Source organism: Primulina huaijiensis, chromosome 11 (genome assembly GCF_012295235.1).
Source record: "Primulina huaijiensis isolate GDHJ02 chromosome 11, ASM1229523v2, whole genome shotgun sequence".
Lineage (NCBI taxonomy): Eukaryota > Viridiplantae > Streptophyta > Magnoliopsida > Lamiales > Gesneriaceae > Primulina > Primulina huaijiensis.
This window is the reverse complement of record NC_133316.1, coordinates 13,416,438-13,442,426: the sequence shown is the minus strand read 5'-3', so window position 1 is coordinate 13,442,426 and position 25,989 is coordinate 13,416,438. Positions and strand designations below refer to the sequence as shown.

The window sequence follows — 25,989 nt, the reverse complement described above, 5'->3', positions numbered from 1 at the left end:
ATTGGAATCCAGCTGTACACAAAGGTACATAAGCTTTTGTCCAGCCAAAGGACAATAATGGACCGAGCAGCGAAGCTTAACGACAAATTGTTCCAGAAGAGATGTCGAAAAAAGACGAGACACAAACTCCAAGGAATGCATTCAAGCTGCAACGATCACATGTGTTGAGTCTTGGTATACGGTCATCTTGCTGATATAAATACAAACCAAGATCATCAGCAAACTAGAGATAAAGAGAGTGTGAAAAAATAAGAAGGGCACGCTAATTATTCATCAGCTTTTAAGAAGCATTACGCCCAGTTGCGGGGGAACACTTCAAGATTTATCAGCTTAGTATAGAAGCTGTTTTCCCTTAGTGTGTGAGAACATCTTTCTGGTGTATTCATTGGTCAGTTCTCGCACACACGTACACACACCACCACTCAAATACAGTCTTTCACAAAGACAATAAACTTGTGTATGTAGTCTTTATCACATAGACGTAAAAGAAGTGTTGGTTGGAAGGTGCTGCCTTCAGTCTAGACTAGGAGTTCAGTTAGGTGGTAGTGTAAGTCATAAGCTGAGTGGGTTTGTACAAGTAGTTGTATAGATTAAAGTCTTCTAGTGGATCCTACCCGAAGTGGTAGAAGGGGTGACGTAGGGGCAGTTGAAGTTTCCGAACATCCATAAACATATGTTGTGTATTTAACTGATTAACTGTTGTTTTAAAATTGTTTGGATCAGTTAGAGTATCCGTCAGTTCAGTTGTCATCGTAACTGAACTGATGAATGCAAAAACTAATCTACCCTTTTTCAGTTATTTAGTTTACATAAGTTAAAATATTTTCTAATTTAACAGTCTTATTCACGAAGGATTACTTCGAGTTTCTTCAAATTGGTTTTAAACCAAACTCGAATTAATTTATCGATGTTAATATTCTTAGAACACGAGCTATTACAGCTCATTGGAGAATATAGTATTTGAAATGCCTTCGAAGGCACTAGCACACTCGATCCTTCAATTGATATCAGAGCAGGTCGTTCTAATAAGAAAATTTGAAGAAAACTGTGTTTTAAAAATTTTATTACTCTAAAATAGTTTTAAATGCTATTTAAAAGTATTTAATATAATTTTCAAAACTATTTGAAAATATTTATATGTCTCTCTTTAGCAAAGAGTTGAGAGGATTGGTTCTGCAACTAACGTTGTCACTCCTTCTCTAAACTCTTAGCTTTGGGGTTTTAATCAGCCTACAAGGGACTGAGAATCATCTACAAAGATGCACAGTTAAATTGCTCACTGAATAAGATTTCAGTTGCAAGCCTACCAGGTCAGCAGTTTCTCAGACGAACTCATCCATGTTGGGATGTTGGTCGATTTAATCACCAACTGAATTCCATGTGAGCCTAGTCAGAGTCTGCTGGACCAGTTGGGTAAGCACTGAGGACAAGTTCAAAGCAGTTTAACTCGTTTATCTAGCAAATTGAACTCACGACCGTTGCAGCATTTCAAACAGTCAAGGCAACCAGCTGATGGCATATCCAGCTCTGTCACATAAACCGACTGATATCTGATGCTGTTTAAAATATGCTATTGTTGTAGCAACTTTTCTTTTTCAACTGATGTATGTACTCAGATGTAAATACAAGGAAATTTATTTAAATAAACATCATGTTTGTTCAGCTGTGTTTCGTTGTGATTGAATGGATATTTCCAGATTTGTTTTGTCTACATTGCTTGAATGATTATAACTTCTGAATGAATGTTAGATAAGTATTTTTCAAATATGAGCTTTTATTCGGCTTCTGAGGGGGAGTTTTCTTTTACCTTCAAACTGAAAAATTGTTTTTCAATCAGTTTTAAATTCAGTTGCTGAGAAGAATTCTTCTTTGTCATCAACTGAAAAATGCTTTCTTAATTTTGTTTGTTTTTCAAAGAAGCTCTTCAATTCAGTTTTTGAGGGAGAGTTTTTTTTTTTGTTTTTTTGTTTCAAAGTGTTTTTCTAAAACCATCTTTTATTTTGTTCTTAAGGGGGAGCGTTTAACGATGTTTAATGGACTAACCCTTGAACTGAATATATTGCGCTTAAATCTGTCCAAGTTTTGTGATCATCAAAAAAGGGGAGATTGTTGGAACATTTCATGTTCGCAATCTTGATTTTGATGTTAACAAAACTTGTTATTGTGTTTCTAATAATCTAGCTTAAGTGCGCAGATAACTGGAACTGAAATAATCAGTTAACAGCCCACACTGAAGACTATCGGATATGCCAACTGAACGCACCAACTGATCGTATGAACTAAACAAAGTCCAACTGATCTATCTTTGAATCAGTTCAACTGACTATTCAGCTAAAAGGTAGTTCAGCAGGAAACCTTCAAAAGCCCGGTCAACTGATGAAGTGTTCAACTGATGAAGATCCCAGCTGATCAGTTCAACTGAACCAGTTAAATGAGTCCAGCTGATGAGTCAACTGATTTCACCTCTTCAACTAACCAGTTAAAAATTCAGTCAGGAGCAATCAGTTGTGGAACACGACAGTAAACATTATTGGAATCCAGTTGTACGAAAAGGTACATAAGCTTTTGTCCAGCCAAAGGACAATAATGGACCGAGCAGCGAAACTTAACGACAAATTGTTCCTGAAGAGATGTCGGAAAAAAGAAGAGACACAAAATCCGAGGAATGCATTTAAGCTGCAACGGTCACATGTGCTGAGTCTTGGTATATGGTCATCTTGCTGATATAAATACAAACCAAGATCATCAGCAAACTAGAGATAAAGAGAGTGTGGAAAAATAAGAAGGGCACGCTTATTATTCATCAGCTTTCAAGAAGCATTACGCCCAGTTGCGGGGGAACACTTCAAGATTTATCAGCTTAGTATAGAAGCTATTTTCCCTCAGTGTGTGAGAACATATTTCTGGTGTATTCATTGTTCAGTTCTCACACACACGCACACACACCACCACTTAAATACAATCTTTCACAAAGACAATAAACTTGTGCATGTAGTCTTTCTCACATAGACGTCAAAGAAGTGTTGGCTAGAAGGTGCTGCCTTAAGTCTAGACTAAGAGTTCAGTTAGGCAATAGTGTAAGTCCTAAGCTGAGTGGGTTTGTACAAGTAGTTGTATAGATCAAAGTCTTCTAGTGGATCCTACCCGAGGTGGTAGAAGGGGTGACGTAGGAGCAGTTGAAGTCTCCAAAAATGCATAAGCATATCTTGTGTATTTAACTGATTATTTGCTGTTTTCAAATTATTTGGATCAGTTAGAGTACCCGTCAGTTCAGTTGTCACCGTAACGGAACTGATGAATGCAAAAACTAATCTACCTTTTTTCAGTTATACAGTTTACATAAGTTAAAATGTTTTCTAATTTAACAGTCTTCTTCACGAAGGATTACTTCGAGTTTCTTCAAATTAGTTTTAAACCAAACTAGATTTAATTCATCGATGTTAATATTTTTAGAACACGAGCTATTGTAGCTCATTGGAGAATATAGTATTTGTAATGACTTCGAAGGCACTAGCACACTCGATCCTTCAAAGAGAGTCTCTTTGCAGATAACATTGATGATCCACTTACAAAGTCCTTGTTAGGACCATTTTTTGAGAATTATAACAAAGAAACGGGTTTAAAATATTCAATAATGTTTATTTTGTTTCTATTTCAGTATATTTATGATGTCGTCGCGAAATCCTCTATCTGACATACTCGATCAAAACAAGCTAACTAGAATTAACTAAGAAGACTGACTAAGGAATTTAAAAATTGTTTTAAATTCATAGAAAATAGCATATGTGCTCACAAAAGTGCCTCTGAAAATGGCTGCTGCCATGCCAATTGTTAGAGTAGGTGCACGTCGAGCCAAGTGTTGGTCGAGTGTTCACAATTNGAGAAATGGTGAGACCATGATCTGTTAGCTAAGAGCTATATTCTGGCTTCTATGTCAAATGAATTGCAGAGGCAGTTTGAGGAACCTGTAAATGTTGCTGACATTTATAGTCTTCTGCAAGACTTGTATGGTGAACAATCACGTCTATTAAGGCATGCTACCATCAAGAAGTTCATTGCATCATGCTTGAAAGAAAGGGTATCGGTCCATGAGAATTGTTACTCCAAATGAATTGTCAACAGACATTACACTGCTATCAGTACCGTCATCGTTTGATGGATTTGTGGTGAACTTTAATATGAACAAGCTAGAGAGAAGCCTTGAAGAGTTGGTCAACATGCTTATTAGCTATGAAGCAACCATCAAAAAAGAAAAAATGCTTTCCTAGTGGGTTCCTCGTCTTGGACGAAGAAAGGTCCAAAAAGAAAGGGAAAGAAACGTTATTCTCCTACCATGAAAAACAAACCAAGTAATAAACAAGCTCCAAACATTTCTAAATGGCCCATAAATCCCAATAAGGTAGAAGATGTTTTCTTCCACTACAAGAAGCATGGACATCGGAACCGCAATTGCAAGGAATATCTAGCTCAGAAGAGTTCTAGAAATCGTATGTTTTTATATTAATTTAAAGTAAATGTCACAATTAATTCATCCTCTTGGGTATTAGATATTGGATGCGAATATCATCTATGCAATGATTTGCAGGTGATAAAGATAAATTTTCTTTTTTATTTGCTAAAAGTATTTGCAATATTTATAAGAATGAATGTTTAATTGAAACAGACGCATTACAAAACAATCAAATTGGAAATAAAAGATATTCCAAATAACGATGTCCAAGTAAACACAATATCAACAACAAACAAAAAAAAACAAGATAGTATAAATCAAGCACACCGTGGCACGCTAGGCTAGGACATATTTCCCAAAGAAAGATGCACAAGCTACTTGGATAGGTCATGTTTAACAGGTCAGAAATTAACTCTCTTGAAACATATGAGTCTTGTCTAAATGGAAAGATGACCAAAGCCTATTTAATAGGGAAACTATGTGCACATGATCTACTATATTTGATTCATACAGATGTGTGTTGATCGCTAAGTGTTAGCACGAAATATGACCAATCCAACTACATTACCTTTATTGATGACTACTCAAGGTATGAGTATGTATATTTAATAGAATACAAGTTTGAAGCCTTTGAAAGTTTCAATGAATTCAGAGCTAAAGTTGAGAAACAATTAAGAATGAGTATTAAAACACTTCAATCTAATCGAGGTGGAGAATACTTAAGTACTAAGTTTCAAGACTACCTTAAAGAAAATGAGATTATCTCACAGTGGACTCCGCAACCACACCCCAGTTGAATGGTGTGTCAGAATATGGTAATCGATTAATGATGGACATGGTTCGATCTATGATGGGATTCACAGGATTGTTGTCATCCCTTTGGGGATTTGCTGATAAGGGCATATTTTTTCACATAAATTACCCAATTAATAGGCATGAATTGTGTTTGTTTCGATAGGAGTTATGCATTTTCGGGTTATTTTGAGTGTCAATACAGGTAGGGACAAAATGATGTACATGCAGTAACATCATGCCAAAAGGAAGATAGAAGAACACGTGCAGCAGTGCCAGATCATGGCCAGCCACGCACGCAGAGTGGCAGCACACAGACAGAGGCTCGTGCAGCCGTGCGCGCAAGGCAGACTCGAAACCTCAGAAGCATGCACATGGTGGCGCAGGTTCTTGCGCACCCGCGCGCAAGAGGCGTGCAAAAACACACTTCTAGTCTCCACGNCAATCGAAACGATTCTGGAGCATCTTCCGGATTCGGTATTGTTCCTCCAATGATCGTAGTACCAAGTACTCCTAAACCCTGGAACATGACAAGGAGGATTGGAAAGGACATAAAAGAGAGCCGCAGTCACATACAAAAAATTCCAGAGAGTGAGAAAGAAGAACGAAGATGAAGAGCACATCTACCGGGGATGGAGTCGCAATTCTTCTTCCCTTCTTCTTACTTAATTTAATTCTGTTAGTGATGTCGAAAAATATGAACTTGTTTTTATCATTTTTCCGTTATGAATTAATTTCTTTAATCTAGAGGACGGTGTAGGTTGATCGAATATTTATTTATGAATTGTTGACATATATCCGAATTTCTTCTTGTTTATTTATATTTTTCGGATTTGATTTCGTCCAATTACTTGATCAATAATGGAATCGTCATATTTATTTGAGATCTATCACTCGGGAGATGGGGTTTTGAATAGGACCGTATGAAAATATATCGTTGGTGTTTATAGGGCTTGGAAGGTTGATAACTCCAACGAATCCATTAAAAGAATTTTTGTGCAATTGAAATTATTTATTGATTGATTTTTGATAGGGATATTGAAATGGACTTTAGATAATTGATTTTTATGTACCATTTGGGAAAGGGAGTAGAAATAGTTGAGAATTCTTGGGTAGTAAACCATTGAATTTATAAATATTGATGTCAATGATAATTTAATATAGTGAAGACCGAGTGAAATCATACATCTAGATTCTTATTCTAACTGATTTTAAAACGTTTGCGCGCTTTCATTAATTTTAGTTCATAATTGACAACTAACAATCTAGTGAATTTTCTAAATAAAGTCTGATTATTTTAATTGTGGTAATTTATTTATAATTAAATTGCATTTCCTGTGAGATCGACATCCGTACTCCACCGAGTACTAAAACTTGACACCTTACACTTGCGCCCAATATTTCCGGTTAGTGTTGACAGTCTTCTCCAATATTTGTTTAATTTCTCGATTGGATATTCCGGCTTGTCCATTCGACTAATGCTGATATGCTAATGCCACCTTGTGCTTAATACTTTATTTAGCCAAAAGTGAGTTGAAAATTTTATTGCAAAAATGTGTACCTTCATCACTTATTATGGCTCTTGGAGTTCCAAATTTTGTGAAGATATTCTTATGCACAAACTTAGCTACAACACGAGCATCATTAGTACTGATGGCAATTGCTTCCACCCACTTTGGGACATAATCAAAAGCTAATAAGATATAAGAATGAACAAAAAAAGGGAGAAAATGCCCCATGAAATCTATACCCCAAACGTCAAAAAGTTCTACTTCCAAAATATTTGTCAGTGTAATTCGTGACGCCTAGAGATGTATCCTAACCTCTTGCATCTATCACATGATTTTACTAAGGTATAGCTATCTTTAAACAAATTAGACCAATAAAAACCGGATTGCAATACCTTAATAGTCGTTCGTGATGCTCCAAAATGTCCATCATACATTGAAGAATGACATTGCACCAAAATTTGCTGGGCTTCCACACCATCCACTCATCTTCTAATAATTGGTCAGTACATCTCTTTAACACATATGGGTCATCCCATAGGAAGAATTTGATGTTGTGAAAGAATTTCTTCTTTTGATGATGGTTTAACTTTGGAAGGAGAACACCACAAGACAAGAAATTAGCAAAATCAGCAAATCATGGAAGTACAGAGTTTACCTCGAAGAGTTGTTCATCTGGAAATGTTTTCTGTATAGCTCCCTCTTCTTTCTTCTCCTCTAACTCCGGTTTTGACAAGTGATCTGCCACTTGATTCTGACTCCCCTTCTTATTTCCAACCTCGAAGTTAAATTCTTGCAGTAGCAAAATCCACCTTATCAAGCGCGGTTTTGCATCCTTCTTGGCGAATAGGTAGGGAATGGCTACATGGCCAGTGAAAACAACTACCTTTTTTCCGATCAGATAAGGCCTGAATTTGTCAAGTGCAAATACTACTACAAGCATCTCTTTTTCAATTCTAGTGTAATTCTAATGTGCAGCATCCATGGTGCGACTTGCGTAGTAGATTTCCCTAAACATCTTTTCTTTTCTTTGTCCCAGAACGGCACCAACTGCATTGTCACTGGTATCACACATTAACTCAAAGGGCTCCTTCCAGTCCAGCACTATCATAATTGGTGTTGTAACCAATGCTTTCTTGATCTTCTCAAATGCCTGTAGACATTCATCATCAAAGATAAATATAGACTCTTTTCAAGCAAATTACATAGGAGTTTAGTAATTTTAGAGAAATCTTTAATAAATCTACGATAAAACCCCACATGTCCTAGGAAACTCCTTATTCCTTTTGTGTTCTTTGGAGGAGGAAGCTTTTCAATTGCGACGACTTTGGCTCTGTCCACCTCTAGTCCCCTAGCAGACACTCTATTTCCAATAACAATTCCCCTCTTGAACCATAAAATGATATTTCTCTCGGTTGAAAACTAATTTATTTTCCTAGCATCTCTGCAATACAAGAGAAATGTTATGTAAACAATGATAAAATGAAGATCCAAATACCGAGAAGTCATCCATGTTCACTTCCATGATTTCCTCCACCATGTCTGCAAATATGGCCATCATGCACCTCTGCAAAATAGCAAGCGCATAGCCCAAAAGGCATCCTCCTAGAGTAAACGAGCCATAGGGACACGTGAATGTAGTCTTTTCCTAGTCTTCTGGTGCTATATCAATCTGGTTATAACCTGAATAATCATCTAAAAAGCAATAGTCATGACAATAACCAATAAGTCTATCAAGCATCTAATCAATAAAATACAGTGGAAAATTTTCTTTGCTTGTGACATTATTTAACTTCCTATAATTAGTGCATACTCGCCAACCAGTCATAGTGCGAGTAGAGATCAATTCATTATTTTCATTTTGCTCTGCGCGTGCAACTGTACGCGATCTAACGCTGCTGCACGCGTTCTTCCGTCTTCTTTTGTGCATGATGTTTTTACATGTACACCATTTTGTCCCTTCTTGTATTGACATTCAAAACAACCCAAAAACGCATAACTCCATTCGAAAACATAATTCATGCCTATTAATTGGGTAATGTACGTGAAAAAATATGCCCTTTTCATTTGCGCCTGAAACCACGAAAAAGTTGTTGAACTAAGTTCATACAAAGGCAGTTGATAAAACTCTATATGAGATATGGATGGGAAAGATACCCAAATATTCTTTCTTAGGCATATTGCGATTCTCTGCTTATGTGAAGTAGGCAGTGGAAGACAAATTGAATAGTAGAGCCAATTTTGCTACTTTGTGAGATATCCAAAAAATTCTGTTGGATGTTATTTCTATAATCCCAATGAAAGAAATGCGTTTTTTTTTCAAGGAATGTCACCTTCTTATAGAATGATTTTACATTAAATAGAAAATGCGAGATGATAGAACTCAAAGAGATTCGGGAACTAGCCACCTCTGAAATAGTAGAACCCATAACCAAATAGCCAGTTGAAGAGACACAAGATCCTAGGAGATCCGAAAGGGTCTCAGACCACCTAAGAGGATGAGCCTGCTTCTTGAAAAATGATAAGATGAGTCCATTTCTGGATGTGATCTAAGAAACTTCAAGTAAACATTGTCTGATGCTGATTCATCTAAATGGCTTGAAGCCATGCAGTCCTAAATGGGCTCCATATATTCGAACCAAGTACGGTCTTTAGTAGATCCACTTGAGAAAAATGTTCTCATAGAAAGCAAATAAATTTACAAAAGAAAACTTTGGACGGATTGGAAGGTATTGACCTTCAAATCAATATTGGTAGCAAAATGATATACTCGAAGGAAATGTATTGACTATGAAAAAACCTTTTTCCATTCGCAATTTTTAAGTCCATTAGGATATTGCTAGCCATAGCAACATGTTATGAATATGAAATATGACAAATGGATGTGAACACAGTGTTCCTTAATTGTGACTTTAAGGAAGAGATCTACATGTCTCAACCTGAAGGATTCGCATCAGTAGGAAGTGTGCATAAATTATACAAACTTCAGAGATACATCTATGGACTCAAATAGAATCAATTAGCCGAAACCTCATATTTGACAACACTATCAAGGGGTTTGATTTTGTCAAGAATCCTGAGGAATCGTGTGTATACAAAAAAGTTTGTGGGAGTCTAGTGACGTTCTTAGTACTCTATGTTGATGACATACTACTCATTGAGAAATATGTAGGGATGATGTAGTCAACTAAAGTATGGTTAGCTAGTAAATTATCAATGAAGGTTATGGGTGAAGCATGATGTGTATTAGAAATATAGATCTATAAAGATAGATCCAAGAGGATGCTAGAACTCACCTAGTCCACTTATATAGATGTCGTATTGAGGAGATTCTCTGTGGAGAAGTCTACGAGAGGATATCTCTCAATGTGCCATGATGTGACTTTATCTAAATATATGTTCTCTAAGACTGACGATGGGATAGAAACCATGAGCCGCATCCTATATGCGTCTGTCATAGGCAGTATAATGTATGGTATGGTATGGTATCTAACGACTCGATATAGCATTTGCACTGAGTGTTGCAAGCAGATATCAGTCGAATCCCAGTCCATTGCATTGGAAAGCTGTTAAGGACATTCTTAAGTACTTAAGAAGAACTAAGATTTTATTCTTGATCTACGGAAGTGATGAGTTAAAATTTGAAGGCTATACTGATTCTAGCTTTCAGTCAGATGTGGATGATTCGAAATCAACATCTGGATTTTTATTCAAGTTCAATAGTGGTGATATCTCTTGAAATAATTCCAAGCTCAGTGGTGGTGTTATCTTTGATCGTGGCCCTGATTAGACGATCAAATGGGAGATCCAATCATAGAGAATTACAAGAAGTATTATATCTGCTTAAAAACCAGAATAATCAGAGCCAAAGTTAAATACGCAAAGGTACCGGTAAACAAAATCTAAAAAAATTATTAATGTTTTAAATCATTTGATGCCCAATAAATGTTTTGAATGTCAAAATAAAATTTTTAGACTTTCGTTGCTCTTTGAGTACGAGAAAACAGTACTCTAACAATACCTTCTGGAAAAAAAGGAGACGTAAGGATGTTTAATTCTCCAAACTTTCATAAACCATTGTTACTTCAGTTTTGCTAACATAAATGTTCTTGAACTTTATCCGACGGTTTAAAAGAAACCGTCGCTAATATAAATATTGCGTCGGTTTTCAAAAAACCGTCGCTAAATATTAACGGCGCACATTTACATGCACGCTGTCGTTTATATAATTTTTTAACGGCACACATAAACGCACGCTGCGGATATTACTTATCTGCGGCGTGATAAGTAATATCCGCAGCGTGCTTTTTAAGCACGCCGTTAATACTGTCAAGTGCAATAATATCAACAGCGCACATATGAGTGCACGCCGTTAAAAGTAATATTCGCAGCGTGCTTTTAATGCACGCCGTTGATGACCTGCTGCGGAAAATCATTTTTCTTGTAGTGCAAACTTAAAAAATTAAATCCCGTTATCATTTTCATTTAAAAAAATTTCAAATTTAAAACATCAAAATCATCTAATTTTGTTATTTTCACTTATATTTTATACACAAATTTTATGGGCATACACTTCATGTTAAAATTTAATATGCGCGCAACACAAAAAAATAATAATTTAACATATTGTACACTCGTATCGCATTAGAATATACATATACGTGTCTATATATACAGACACCACAATAAGATGAACACACAACGTCCAATAATTAATTCAGCCAAACTTAATTCAGACAGCCAGAAATTAGCATTTTTGTTCCTTTTTTTATTAACTAGATGACTGTAATGCCCAAGAAGAAGAAGGTAATCTTAATCCCATATCCAGCACAAGGTCATGTCAATCCCATGATAAAACTGGCTTCCCTCCTCTCAAGCATGGGATTCAATCCCATAATCATCACCCCGGAATTCATCTACCGCCGAGTTTCTCACCGAATCAACGACGGGATTGTTTTCATGTCCATTCCCGACGGACTCCGCGAAGGCACTCCTCGGGATTTCTTCTCCATCGAAATGGCTATGGAGAAGAACATGGCGTCGCCACTCGAAGAACTTGTTCGTATGATGATCATGGACGGTGGTGAAGACGATGATGCCGGTGGGATTGGGTTCTTCGTGGTGGACTTGTTGGCGTCGTGGGCGATCGACGTGGGCCGGCGGTGCCGCGTGGCGGTGGCGGGGTTCTGGCCGGCCATGCACGCCACTTATCGCCTGGTCGCCGCCATTCCTGACTTGATCCATGCGGGTGTCATATCTGCAGACGGTATGTGTTCCCACTCTTTCCGCCGTAAGCCTTTATCCGAACATTATTCAAACGATTTATTTTTTATTTTTGCAATTATGAATATAATTTTTTTACTATTATTATGAATATAATTAGAGAGGTTGAATGTGTAAAAAATATCAGTTTATTAAATAAAATCAAACTTTAATGAAAAGTTTAGATAAACCAATTATCGGACCAATTTAAGAATTTGAGCTTTTATAAAAGTTAAAATTTGGAAATTTAGTAGGTATCTTGTGAGACGGTCGAATTTTTATGTAAGAGACGAGTCAATCCTACCGATATTCACAATAAAAAATAATACTCTTAGCATAAAAAGTAATACTTTTCATTGATGATCCAAATAAAAGATCCGTATCACAAAATACGATCCGTGAAACCGTCTCACATAAATTTTTTTCTTGGAAATTTTAACTTCAGACTGTCAAATATAACTCAGAGCTCATGAAATGCATGATTGTAATGTAAGAAATTCATACCATACAAGCCTAATTTAAATTTATGTTACAAAGTAATTTTTTTCAACAAATGATTAATAAATTTATCTATTTAAAAAAGTATGTTAAATTAAAAAATTATTAAAGCAATTATTTTAACATGTGATATAATTATTTTTAACTCACACAGTGCACATGATTAGTTTGTTAATTTTTTTTAAAAAAAGATTATTAAAAGATAGCACATGATTAATTTGTTACCAGAATTAACGGATCTTCAAACTCAAGTACCACATAAATAAATAGGTTGATAAACATATACCTTAGTAAATTATATTTTACAACTCACGACTAATATTTTTTGGTGTCTAATGTGTTTGTTTTCTAAATATGACTTTTAGAGCATAAATTTTATTTACTATAATTATGCATAGGGCATGTCTTCAAGAGCATGTATTTCATATGGATAAGCAATTTGTTAGGTAGGCCACATATAAGTCTACGTTTCCAATTGTTTTTTTTATAGGATAAGAAGATTGATTAAAATATCGTTTGAATAAACAATTTCACAAAATTATCAAAATAATTTGGTTGGATTAGTAATACTAATTGTAATTCTTTTCGGTTAAGCTTCATAAACCAGCAGATGGACACTGCGTAAAAATAGGCTCACTGAATAGGTTTGAACAATAAAAGATAAGAATCAAGAATAGTTAGGTTAGCAAAACTGAAATAAATGAAAAAACTAATTTTTTTATGTAAGTTCGGAGAATTAAATACTCCTATGTCTCTTTTCTTTCTTTTCAGAAAAGATTTCACTAGAAGACTTTGACGATTATATCTATTAGCAATAGCACACTTCATTATGGCTTATCACTGGCCTACCGAAACTTCTAGCTATCTCACAGCTCAATCAATCTGATTAGTGAGACTCTTACTATCAGTTATATGTATTCCAAAACAAAATACACTTAGCAAAAATGATCCTCAATGAACGAATATGAATAATCAAGAGTGTGCTGAAATAAACTCTTAATCAATTGGGCTATCAAAGTTTTGATCACATAATACACATGATAGATAATGCTTGATTGTAGATCGTAGATTGTAATCTCCGAATGTCCACCCGACTGATATTTATAGGCTTCCATCCAACAATCGAATTTTTAAATCTGATAGTTGTTCTAGATATAGTAATTGTTGTGTCAACTTATAGTTTTTCTGTCAAAAAGTACACTATGATGGTGCACATGTAATCATACATCATAACGGATTGAAAAGTTGTTATGGTACGAAGGATATTCGTTGTGATCTCGTCATCTAGGCTCTGATATTGTAAGAGAATATTATCAAAATACTTCAAGGTCTATCCATTGAATTGTCTGACTGATTTAATCTAAGATGTCAGTAGGTAGTAATTGTAAATCAGTTGACTTCTGATAATCATTTATGCTTGATAATAAGTTATGCTTTAGTTGGCTTCGAAAAATATTTACGCGTGAATATTCATTTTTCTCTTATGAATTTAGTTCGGATAAGATCTTATAAATGTTCACGTTAAATAAGTATCCTTTTTTTTTATAAATCATAAAAACTTAATTTTTCCAACAATTTTTCTCATTTTGGTGATGAAAAAATATGCATGAGATGACATAAAAACTAAATTCATATAATAACCAAAAGAGCTTGAAGAAAAATAATTGATGTTAAATTGATATTGAAACTGAATTATGCAACTGAGACTGCACTATGCACTATTTCTTGTGATGCTCTCTGTGAGATCTTGAATGTTTATTTGACTCTGAAGAAGGCTTGCTAGATTCAGATTTCTTTCTAGAATCAGGGGGTTTAGAAGGATTTTTTTTTTTGTGGTGGCTCACCCTTGTGTACCGATTCCTTTTTAAGAACAATTTCCCCATTTTCAACATTAGGGTCTTTCAGAAATTCAAGTATCCTGGAAGGCTGAGAACTGACATCATCATCTTCGAGTATAATTGAAATTTACTCCTCTGAATCTCTTCAGCTAGGCTGTTAACTGTGGCAGCTTGTCTCTTGTTTATTGATTCTAGATTCATTAAGATATCCATCACATTCTTGGAGAGAAAAGATACTTCTTTAAGCATTTTGTCCTTTTGGTCAATTGCTGTAAGAATCTAGCTGACTATTCTCTAATGTCTTAAGATTATGTGCAATTGAGATCAGATTAGAACAATGTCATCCAAGGACAGTTCGACTGTAATATCTATCTCTAGAGGATGCTTAATCCTTGGAATTTCTTTCAATCTAGTCGGTGGAGGTGTAATGACAAGTATAAGATCTAGAGCCTGGCTGGATAAAGATGGGCCAGCCTGAACGATCATAAAAAATAAGCTCAGCCATGGTCACATCACTTTGTACCATTTCTTCGTCCAAACCAACTTTTGGTACCAACACTATTGTTTCGGCCATTATTTCATCAGTTGCATGTTGCTTTGTTGAGACACATTTCAATTAGATATGCTTCTTTAACATATAATCTCAATTAAAATGATATATGATATCTATATGCTTTGTTCGAGCTGGAGAGTGCAAACCTAGATTGTACGTGATTGCAATTGCACTAGTTTTGTCAGAAAAAATCAATTACTCTAGTGCATCAACTCTATGGTCCTTGAGTTGTTGAATCTACAACAATTGAGCACAGAAACTCCCAGCAGATAGATATTCAGCTTTGGAAGTGGATGTTGCAATTCGTGTGTGTTTCTTTCTGAACTAAGAAATCAGCCGATCTCTGAGAAATAACAAGTTCCACTCGTACCTTTTCTGTCCACCTTGCATCCTTCATAATCTGCATCTGAAAATATAATTAGATCGAACTATGGGTTCTTGGGATACAAGGCCTATATTCCGAGTTCTTTTAAAATATTTAAGTGTTTTTTACTAGCTAAATATTGTGATTGATTGGGATCAGATTAAAACGATCACAAATTCATATGACAAACATGACATCGAGTCGACTGGAAGTTACATAAAGTAATAAACCTCTAAGAGCTTGATACATTTTTACCTCGACTGAAATTCTTCATTCTTCTCTATGTAACATAGCTGATGAGCTCATGGAGGTAGGTGCAGCTGAGCATGTCTCCATTCTGAATCTTTTCAGTAACTCTTTTGTGTACTTAACTTTCTTTGATAAAAATTTCCAAATCTAATTGTTTCACTTGTAAGCCTAAAAATAATATTAGTTTTCCCATCATGTCCATCTCGAATTTTTCTTTCATCAACTTGATAAACTTCTCGCTTAGTTTTGGGTTAATTGAACCGAAAATAATATCATAAACATAAATCTGAACTAACAGAGTATGATCATTCTTAAAAAAATGTAAATAAGGTTTTATCAATAAAAAAAATTGTGAAGTCATGATCAAGCAAAAATCGTGATAAAGTATCATACCAGACACCATTTTAATCCATATAAAGCTTTATTTAATCTAAACACGTACACTTGATTTGGTAAAGTATGATTAACAAAACATGGATGTTGTTCCACATAAACTTTTTATTGCAGTAGGCCATTCAAGAAAGCATTCTTGACATCCATCAGTAAACACTTTGAAATTTCTATAAGTAGCATAAGCAAGAAATATTCTAATTTCCTCTAATGATCTAGCTACTAGTGCAAAGGTTTTATCAAAGTCTATATCTTCTTCTTGCCTAAATTCTTGTGTGAGTAATTTTGTCTTATTCCTAATTACAATTTGATCTTCATTTAGTTTTTTTTCTATAAACTCATCGAGTTCCTATGACTGACTGATGAGTAGGTCTAGAAAATAAATACCAGACCTTATTTCTATAAAAATTGATTCCATTCTTCCTTCATTTCTTCTATCCAACTATTATCCTTAAGTTTTTCGTCTATCTTATTAGTTTCTAACTATGAAATAAAAGAAACATGAAATAATTCATTAATCATCTGTTGTTTAGTTCCAAACAGTGCTGAGAGGTTACCAATCACCAATGATGGTGGATGAGTTTTTCTTCCTTTGTAGCATGCCCTTGTGAGAGGACTGGTTTCAACATTATTCTAAGTATTTTAGTTTGGTTCTCTTCAGTAAGGTGCCATCAGCTTGAATATCATCTGTCTGGTTCATTTCAGTTCGATTTAGATTAGCTTGGTTATTAATATAGTCTTCTTGTTCCTCAATAAACTGTCTAGATGATTGATATTGCATTTATGTCTCAGATGAATGATGAATCCTCTTCTTCATATTGATTTCATCTGTAGCTTCAACTATCTAATTCAGATGAATCGGATTAAGAATCCACCAACTTGCTCTTACTTTCCTCAATCACCAACACTTCCTCATCCCTCTTCTTCCTGAATAATTTCTTGTCATTCTTATGTATTTTCTTGTTGTCATGGGATCTTTTGTCCTTATCAGTTGACCTCTTGTCATCTTTCTTCGCTTTAGACATTTGACTATGAAGTGGCCAGTTCTTCTCCAATTGAAACAGGCATTGTCTTCATAAGTGGATCTTTCTTGTAATGGTTTATTCTACTGAGATTCTGAAAGTTGTCCTAATTTTTCCTCAAAAACTTCCCAAATTTCTTCACGAATAATGACATTACATCATTACTGAATTTTTCATCTGATTTTTCTTTTGGAAATGATGGCTCGATTGTTGCAGCAACTAGTGCTTTGGTCACTTTTGATGTAGACTCACCATCAGTCTTGGATTTCGATTCAAACTCATATGACTAAAGTTCTGCGAACAGATCATGTAGATCAAGCTTTTTAGGTCCTTAGATTCTCGCAAGATCATTGTTCAAGACTATCTCTTTGTTCCCATACTTTTTACCTTCAAGACTATCTCTCTGTTCCAATACTCTCCCAGATATCCTTTGCAGTTGAGCAGATTTTAATTTTTCTAAATGTGTTCTTAAATACCATTTTGTACAATATGTTTTTAGCCAGATTATCCGAGTTGGCTTTCTTCTTATCTACACCTGTCCATTCCATCCTTGATTTTTCAACCATATGTAGTGCACTTTATGAAATAACAACAGTTGTATTGCCTTCAAAATCTTCATTGGTCCTCATGTTATGACATACCACATATCATCATCATTTGTAGCTATATGAGCCTACATTTTAATCTTCTAGTCATCAAAGTCTTCTTTAGAAAACTTTGGAATCTTGCCGAAAGATGTCATTAAATGTTCGGTGCTGAGAGACCAGAATTAACTCGCTCTGATAACACTTGTTAAGATCAAGATATTGATTAGAAGATGGAGGGTTCAATAAAAAAATCTCACAAAATTCTCAAATTAATTCTATTGGGTTAGCAAAACTGAATTGTAAATTTGTCGGTTGGGCTTCAGTAAACCAGTAGTTGGACGTTGAGCGGAAATAGACTCATTGAATATGTTTGAACAATAAATGTTAAGGATCAAGAACAATTAGGCTAGAAAAACTGACGTAAATGCACAATTTTTTTTAAAATGGAAAATCGGAAAATTAAATACTTTTATGTCTCCCATTCTTTCTTTTCAAAAAGTATTTCACTAGAAGACTTTGGCGATTACAACAATTTGCAATAACCCGTTTCAGTAGGACTTATCATTGCTATACTGAAACTCCTAGTTTTATCAAAATTCAATCAATCTGATCAGTGAGACTCTTACTATCAATTGCTTGTATTTCAAAACAAAATACACTTAGCACAAAATGATCGGATATGAATAATCAAGCGTGTGCTGGAATAAACTCTTTGATCAATTGGGCTCTGAAATTTTTGCTAAAAGAATACACAAGAAAGATAATGCTTGATCGTAGATCGTGGATTGTACCTCAGAATGCCCACCCATCTGATCTATTTATAGGGTTTCATCCAATGGTCAGATTTTTTAATCTAATATTCGTTCTAGATATAGTAACCATTGTATCACGTCATCGTCATTTCTGACAAATGTTACACTTAGCACAAAACTCTGATCTTGTAAGATAATGTTTTGAATATACAGGGTCTATCCGTTGAATTGCTTGACTAATTCAATCTAAGATGTCATTAGGTAGTCCTTGTCATTAGATATTACTTTCCGCAGCGTGCTTTTACTGAACGCCGTTATTTCTTTCATGTGCAACAATATTAACAGCGCACATATTGATGCACGCCGTTAAAAGTACTACTCGCAGCGTGCTTTTAATGCAGGCTGTTGATGATGTGCTGCGGAAAGTCATTTTTCTTGTAGTGTGGCTTCTGATATTCAGTCATGCTTGAAAATCAGTTATGCTTCAGTTTGTCATTGAAAAACAGTTACGCATGATATACATTTTTTTCCTAATGAATTCAGTTCGGCTAGTCTCACGTTAAATAAATAGTCTTTCGTTAAATCACCAAAAATTAATTGATCCAACTGTTCATATTAATAAATTATTATTTATACTTATTCTATAAATATTTATTCGTGGTATATTATTTATACGTCAAATTAAGTTAATAATTATTAGCCAAGCTAATAACTAATGTTTGTGTGCAATGCCACAGGTATTCCAGAAAATGAAAATGCTCCAATATGCTTGTCTCCAAATGCTCCCACCATAAGCACAAGTGATCTTCCCTGGCTAATTGGCTCTGCAACATCAAGAAGCTCAAGGTTCAAATTTTGGACACGGACCCTAGACCGATCCAACACCCTCCCATGGATCCTCACAAACACTTTCCCCAATGAATCACAATCTAAGACGACTCAACAGGCCACCTCTTTCGATAACTTTAACACCTCACAAGTGCTCGAAATCGGCTCTCTAATCATGCAATCATCAGCAATGGCGAGTTTTTGGGAAGAGGACATGAGCTGCTTACGATGGCTCAACGAGCAAGACAAGGGCTCGGTTGTTTACGTCTCGTTTGGAAGTTGGGTCACCCCCATCGGAGAGGCAAAGATAAGGAGGTTGGCCTTGGCGCTCGAGTCATGCGGACGACCTTTTCTTTGGGTGTTGGGGTCCGAGTGGCGAGAGGGGTTGTCCGAAGGGTACGTGGAGAGGATACACATGAGAGGGAGGATCATGTCATGGGCACCGCAAGTTGAGGTGCTGCGACACAATGCCGTGGGGTGTTATGTGACGCATTGCGGTTGGAATTCGACTATGGAATCCGTGCAATGCATGAAACCCCTCTTGTGCTATCCTATTGCAGGTGACCAATTCTTGAACTGTGCGTACATTGTGAATGTGTGGAGAATTGGAGTCAAATTAGAAGGGTTCGGAAGAGAAGAAATCGAAAATGTGATAAGTATTGTTTTAGAGGACGAGCAAATGAGATGGAGAATTGAGAGATTGAATGATAAATTGTTTGGGAAGGAAGAGATCTCTAAAGCCAGGGCTAAGCTAATGGCATTTATTCAAGATATATAGGTAAATTCATTATTTAAATAGAAAATTAATGTCGTAAGTTGGCTCACATCTGATTTTGGCTTCCTAATTACTTAAAATTAGCTTTTTTGGGCTATGGTGTTGATAGAACACTAGATACTAATGATATGACAATGTCAATAGTACTCCGGCATACCAAAAAAAAAAGATTAAAAATGCAAAATAAGTATAGTTATTCAACTAAAAATAAGATCTATTATCGAATTTAGATCAATTAACGTGAGACAAACCTTTTACCTTACTTAAAATTCATGGTGTTTGGAGATTTTGTAATCAAATTTGGCTGTGTTTGTAATATTTGTATAATTGTTTCATGAGTTATAAGTATTTTTTGTATTTAAAAAGTGTATTTAGTGATGTTAATCCACTCTTGTCTTGAAATATTTCCGGTTTCCTATATATTGGTTTTGAGTTCTTGTCGCAGAGATGGATACGAGTAATTTTAGCTTCATCTCAAATCTCAAATTCGACGTAAGAGTTTCGAAGTAGGACATTAGAAGGGGAAAAAATCCAAATTTGAGATATGACCGACTTAAAAAAGCCCAAGTTTCCAAAACCAAAATTCGATTGAGAGAAGACTCGATCATTCTCGCAGTACGGGAAATGAACACAGTTGAAAAAATTGACGCCTACTAGCTAGGGATGTCAGTGGATCAGATCGAATTAAACTGATTCTGGATTGGTGGGTAATAAACAGTATCAATCCCATATCTCTCCGAAGTAATAATTGTTTTTTTTAATATAGTGATCGAAACAAGATGTTTGTGTTCATGTATGAGTTGTACAGTTATCACAATTTTTAATTTTGGTACAGTAACAAGTGTTTACTCCTACAATCAGTATTTTAGTCAATACCGTATATTCGATTATCATGAACTGCAAGGAATACAATTACCGAGAAGAGATTGTTGGGAAGTAATAAGTGTTCCTACTCGAAACATGACACTTGAGCTGTTGTACAATTTTAAAATATTGACCCAATATTATAGTTGATTATAACGGTGCAACTCAAATATTTGAAACATTATAACAGTCCATGCGTCGTGATTGTTCTCCCATAAGGGCAATTTTTTCGGGTTCTCCGGAACTCGTATCGAAAATGCGGCGGAATTTAAAAAATTCCGATTTATCTATCCTGGAGACGATCGGTTGGCTTTGGTTCATAAAACATAAACCTGTCAGTATTTTTTATTAAAAAAAAATCATGTTTCTACACATATATAAACATTATAAATAATATACGGAAGCAGATCGAGTGTTACCTCCGACCATTGAAATTTTTTTAATTTCTCTGCTTTTCCTTCCGGTTGAAGTCTTCTAAGCACTCCACCCTCTCGATAGATGGTATATTTTGTTTTCTAAGGTGTGTGCTTAGGGACCTCAATCACCGCTATTTATAGGCTAATGTGCTCGATAGTTGAGATGCGTATACGCTTTAGAAAATTGAGATGCGTATACGTTTCTCATACCATCGATTAGTGTACCAGGAACCGAGAGTCAAAAGAAGAAACGTATAGGCATCTCAATTTTCTAAAGTTGAGGCGGTTTTGTCAAAAGATGTAGGCAATGGCCGTCGCCAATTTCGACACGATACTTCTTTTAATATGTGTCATATTTCTTACATTCTCCCACTTGACACATATATCTCATTTACCATAGGAGAAAATAAAATACATGAATAATGACGATAGGTCATCTAAAAACGATTATTATCTTTCATGTATTATAATGCATTATATATCTCAATCTATATAACTTAATGAATAAACATTATGTTTATTTGAGGTCCAACTTTATTAATATTTTCTCGAATCAATGAATGTGTGTACAACAAATATGAGAAAATATTACATCATAGTTTCATTAAATTTGTTCTTACAACAAAATCACATAAAAGAACCGAGTCTCATTGTTTCTGTATTATCCTTAAATTTCAATTGTGGCATGCCTTTAGCCAAAGGCTCTGCAATCATCAATTCAGTGCTAATGTGCTTGATAAGTAACTTCTTATCTTTAACACGTTCTCCTATGGCTAAATACTTAATGTCGATGTGCTTGCTTCGACTACCACTTTTGTTATTTTTAGCCATAAAAACAGCAGCTGAATTATCACAATATATTCTTAATGGCCTAGATATAGAATCCATGATTCTAAGCCTCGAAATGAAACTCTTCAACCATACACCATGTGAGGTTGCCTCAAAACAAGCTACAAACTAAGCTTCCATATTGGAAGTAGCAATCAATGTCTGCTTTACACTCCTCCAAGATACAGCTCCACCAGCTAGTATAAAAATATATCCTGAACTGGATTTTCGTGAATCAATGCAGCCAGTGTAGTCTGAATCAGAGTAGTCAATCACTTCCAAATTCTCAGTTCATCTGAACATAAGCATATAATCTTTGGTTCCTTGAAGGTACCTCATAACTTTCTTTGCAGCTTTCCAGTGATCTAAACCTGGATTACTCTGATATCTTCCCAACATCCCAACAATAAATGCAATGTCAAGTCTAGTGGAAACTTGAGCATACATTAAGTTTCCGACAGCAGAAGCATAATGAATGTTTTTCATTTGTTCCCGCTCTAGATCATTCTTTGGGCATTGACTCAAATTGAATTTATCGCCTTTCACAACGGGAGCTATACTTGGTGAACAATCTTTCATTCGATGTCTCTCTAAAACTTTGTTGATATAGGTTTCTTGAAACAGACCTAGAATACATTTAATTCGGTCTCTATGTATCTTAATGCCAATGACATAAGGTGCATCTCACATATCCTTCATATCAAAGTTTTTAGAGAGAAATTGTTTCACCTCATATAACAGACCCTTACCATTGGTTGCAAGTAATATATCATTCACATATAGAAGAAGAAAACAAATCTTGCTCCCACTGACCTTCTGGTGAATACATTGATCCATGGGGTTCTCAACGAATCCGAATGAAGAGATAACATCATGAAATTTCAAATACCATTGACGGGAAGCTTGTTTCAATCCATATATAAATTTCTTAAGCTTACAAACCAATTGCTCACCATTACTATAGAAGAATCCTTGAGGTTGTTTCATATAAACCTATTCCTCTAGTTCTCCATTGAGAAAAGATGTTTTCACATCCATTTGTTGCAAATCTAAGTCAAAAAGTGCAACCAATGCTAGAATGATACGACGAGAATCTTTTTTAGAAATAGGAGAAAAATCTCCTTATAATCGATTCCTTCCTGCTGAGTGAATCCTTTAGCAATGAGTCTTGCTTTATATCTTTCAATGTTGCCTAATGAGTTTTAAGACCCATTTACATCCAATGGCTTTTATACCATCAGAGAACTGAACAAAATCCCAGACTCCATTAACTTCTATAGAATTCATCTCTTCTTTCATAGCATTAAACCATAGTTTTGACTCATTACAACTCATGGCTTGTGAAAACATTTCAGGATCATTTTGGGCTCCGATGTTAAAGTCTGATTCTTGTAAATACACAACAATCACTAGATATTGCTAATCTTCTTATTCTAGTAGATCTCCTAAGGTTGTTTGGTTGACCAACAATTTCTTGTTGTTCTTCATTAACAACTTGATCTACTGGATTTTCATCAGCGATTTGTGGAACTTCAGTAACTGGTTGTCTAACACTCATTTGGTTTTGAGGGGTGTGAATGACGACCAATCTGTCATTTGAATAAGAAGATTGTGCATTAATGTGATCATTCTCAAAAAATATGTCATGATCACTCCCACTAATCAAGTCATTTTCAAAAAAATTTGCATTTCTTGATTCCACAATTCTAGTGTTGTGAGATGGACAATAGAATCTGTACCCTTTGGATTTTTCGACATACCCAATGAAATATATTCACTTATAGTTCTTGGGTCCAGTTTCTTTTCATGTGGGTTGTAAACTCTTATTTCTGAAGGACAACCCCAAATGCGTATATGTTGCAAACTTGGTTTCCAACCTTTTAATAACTCAAATGGTGTCTTTGTGACAGCCTTAGTTGGAACTCGGTTTAATATATACACAGCTGTCTTAAGAGCTTCAGTCCACAAGGATTTAAGAAGTTTGGAGCTACTTAACATGCTCCTCACCATGTCCAATAATGTTCGGTTTCTCCTCTCAGCTACGCCATTTTGGTCCGGAGAACTAGGCATAGTATATTGGGCAACAATCCCATGTTCTTGGAGAAACTTCGCAAACGGACCAGGTGCTTGTCCATTCTCAGTGTATTTACCGTAATATTCTCCACCTCTATCTGTTCTCACGATCTTAATTTGTTTATCACATTGCTTCTCCACTTCAGCCTTAAAAACCTTGAAGGCTTCAAGTGCTTCGTTTTTATTATGAAGCATGTAGAAATACATGTATCGTAAATAATCATCAATGAAGGAGATGAAGTATTTCGGACTTTGCATGTCCATATCTGGACAAAAATATCTGAATGTATAATTTCTAATATTTTTGTACTCCTCTTGCCACCCTTTTTAGACTTATTGGCCTGCTTTCCCTTATTGCAGTCCACACAAGTCTCAAAATCAGTAAAATCTAAAGTACTGAGTACTCCATCATTTACTAATCTTTTAATTCTATCTATGGAGATGTGTCTCAATCTCTGATGTCATAGTTTAGAAGAATCTTCATTTATAACACACCTTTTAATACCTCCTTGAACATGCATAGTGGTGTTATTATTTTGTAAAAAAAAATTAGAAAAAAGACCATCAACCATTGTACCATTTCCAATAAGATTTGATTTATAAAACAAATTTATTGATTTATCCAAAAACTTAAATGAATAACCAAGACGTACAAGTTTTGAAACTGAAATTAAATTCCTAAAAAAACTAAGAACATAAAAAGTCATTTTCAATTTTAAAATATAACCACTATTTAACACTAGGCAGCAAATCCCAATAGCCTCCACATGCGAAGACATCTTGTTTCCTGAATAGATGCTCCGCTCATTTTCTATTGGCTTCCTTAGGTTTTGCATACCCTACAAGGTATTTGTAACATGGATTGTAGAACCAGAATCAATCCACCATGTGTTATAAATCATATCAACCATATTAGATTCATAACAGACAAATAAAGTACGAATACCTTTCTTTTCAAGCCAGTCCTTAAATTTATTGCAATCTTTCTTCGTGTGTCCCGTCTTTTTACAGAAGAAACACTTGGATTCTTTCTTGATGTCAGGCTAGGGTGAAATTATTACTTTCCTTTTTCCCTTGACTTTGGCTTGCTTCTTATACTTTCCTTGTGTAATCATAAATATATTATCACTCGTTTCCATCAACAACATTCCTTCCTCTTAAATACACATGGTCATTAATTCATTGATTAACCAATTATCCTTATGTGTGTTGTAGGAAATTTTGAAGGGTCCATATTGCTGTGGAAGAGTGCATAAAATGTAGTACACAAGAAAAGTCTCAGACATGGCCACTGCAAGTGGCGGAAATTGAGCCGCTATGTCCCGCATTTTCATTATGTGCTTTCGCACACCTCTCACACTGGTGAGCCATAATGAAGATAATTTCAAAATTACGGTGCTGACGAGTGCCTTATCTGAAGACTGAAATTGTTCATCAATAGGCTTCAGTAATTCTCGGACATTATTATGCTGATCGACATAACCACGCATACCAGCAGAGATTTTGGTCTTTATGAAAATTACGCAAAGTCGATCAGATCGATCCCATTTTTCATAAAGATCAACATCATCTGGAATGTTGTTTTCAGTAATAACATATGGTTCATCTTTCAGTATAGCATAATCAATATCCATCAACCTTAATTGAAGAAGAATTCTTTCTTTCCATATTTTATAATTATCGTCCTTCAGTTCCCGAATGTCACATTTCATATCAAAAAAACTCGCAGGTTGCATAAATGCACAAAATATCATATGCTTAAAATTTTGAGATAATATCATGTTTTACCAATGTAATTCATGTTTTTAAAAAATATAGTGACATAAAATTTGCTTGTGGACTAAAATTTTAATTCAATAAGATTTTTCTGTAACTTTATGATAAAACTATCAAAATGTATTTTCCTTAACTCCTGTGGGTAAATTAAGAAAAATATAATT

General features: G+C 35.1%; 2 protein-coding genes and 1 long non-coding RNA gene across 3 annotated transcripts; 1 reads left to right on the top strand and 2 right to left on the bottom strand.

Moving 5' to 3' along the window:
* Positions 1 to 11,440: 11,440 nt before the first annotated feature.
* LOC140987473 (UDP-glycosyltransferase 82A1) lies at positions 11,441 to 20,106 on the top strand. Its single transcript, XM_073455991.1, has 2 exons — positions 11,441 to 12,016; positions 19,003 to 20,106. Exons 1-2 carry the CDS (start codon positions 11,530 to 11,532, stop codon positions 19,869 to 19,871), a joined length of 1,356 nt encoding a protein of 451 aa, XP_073312092.1. The 5' UTR covers positions 11,441 to 11,529; the 3' UTR covers positions 19,872 to 20,106.
* LOC140988819 (uncharacterized) lies at positions 14,356 to 18,536 on the bottom strand. Its single transcript, XR_012177369.1, has 2 exons — positions 17,179 to 18,536; positions 14,356 to 17,145 (listed from the first exon to the last, which is right to left on the bottom strand). It is a non-coding gene; the product is annotated as an uncharacterized lncRNA (long non-coding RNA).
* Positions 20,107 to 25,174: 5,068 nt separating the features above from the next.
* On the bottom strand, positions 25,175 to 25,683 carry LOC140988401 (uncharacterized). The gene is made up of 2 exons (XM_073457418.1): positions 25,316 to 25,683; positions 25,175 to 25,205 (listed from the first exon to the last, which is right to left on the bottom strand). The coding sequence occupies exons 1-2, from the start codon at positions 25,681 to 25,683 to the stop codon at positions 25,175 to 25,177; spliced, it is 399 nt and encodes a 132-aa protein (XP_073313519.1).
* Between the last annotated feature and the right edge of the window lie 306 nt (positions 25,684 to 25,989).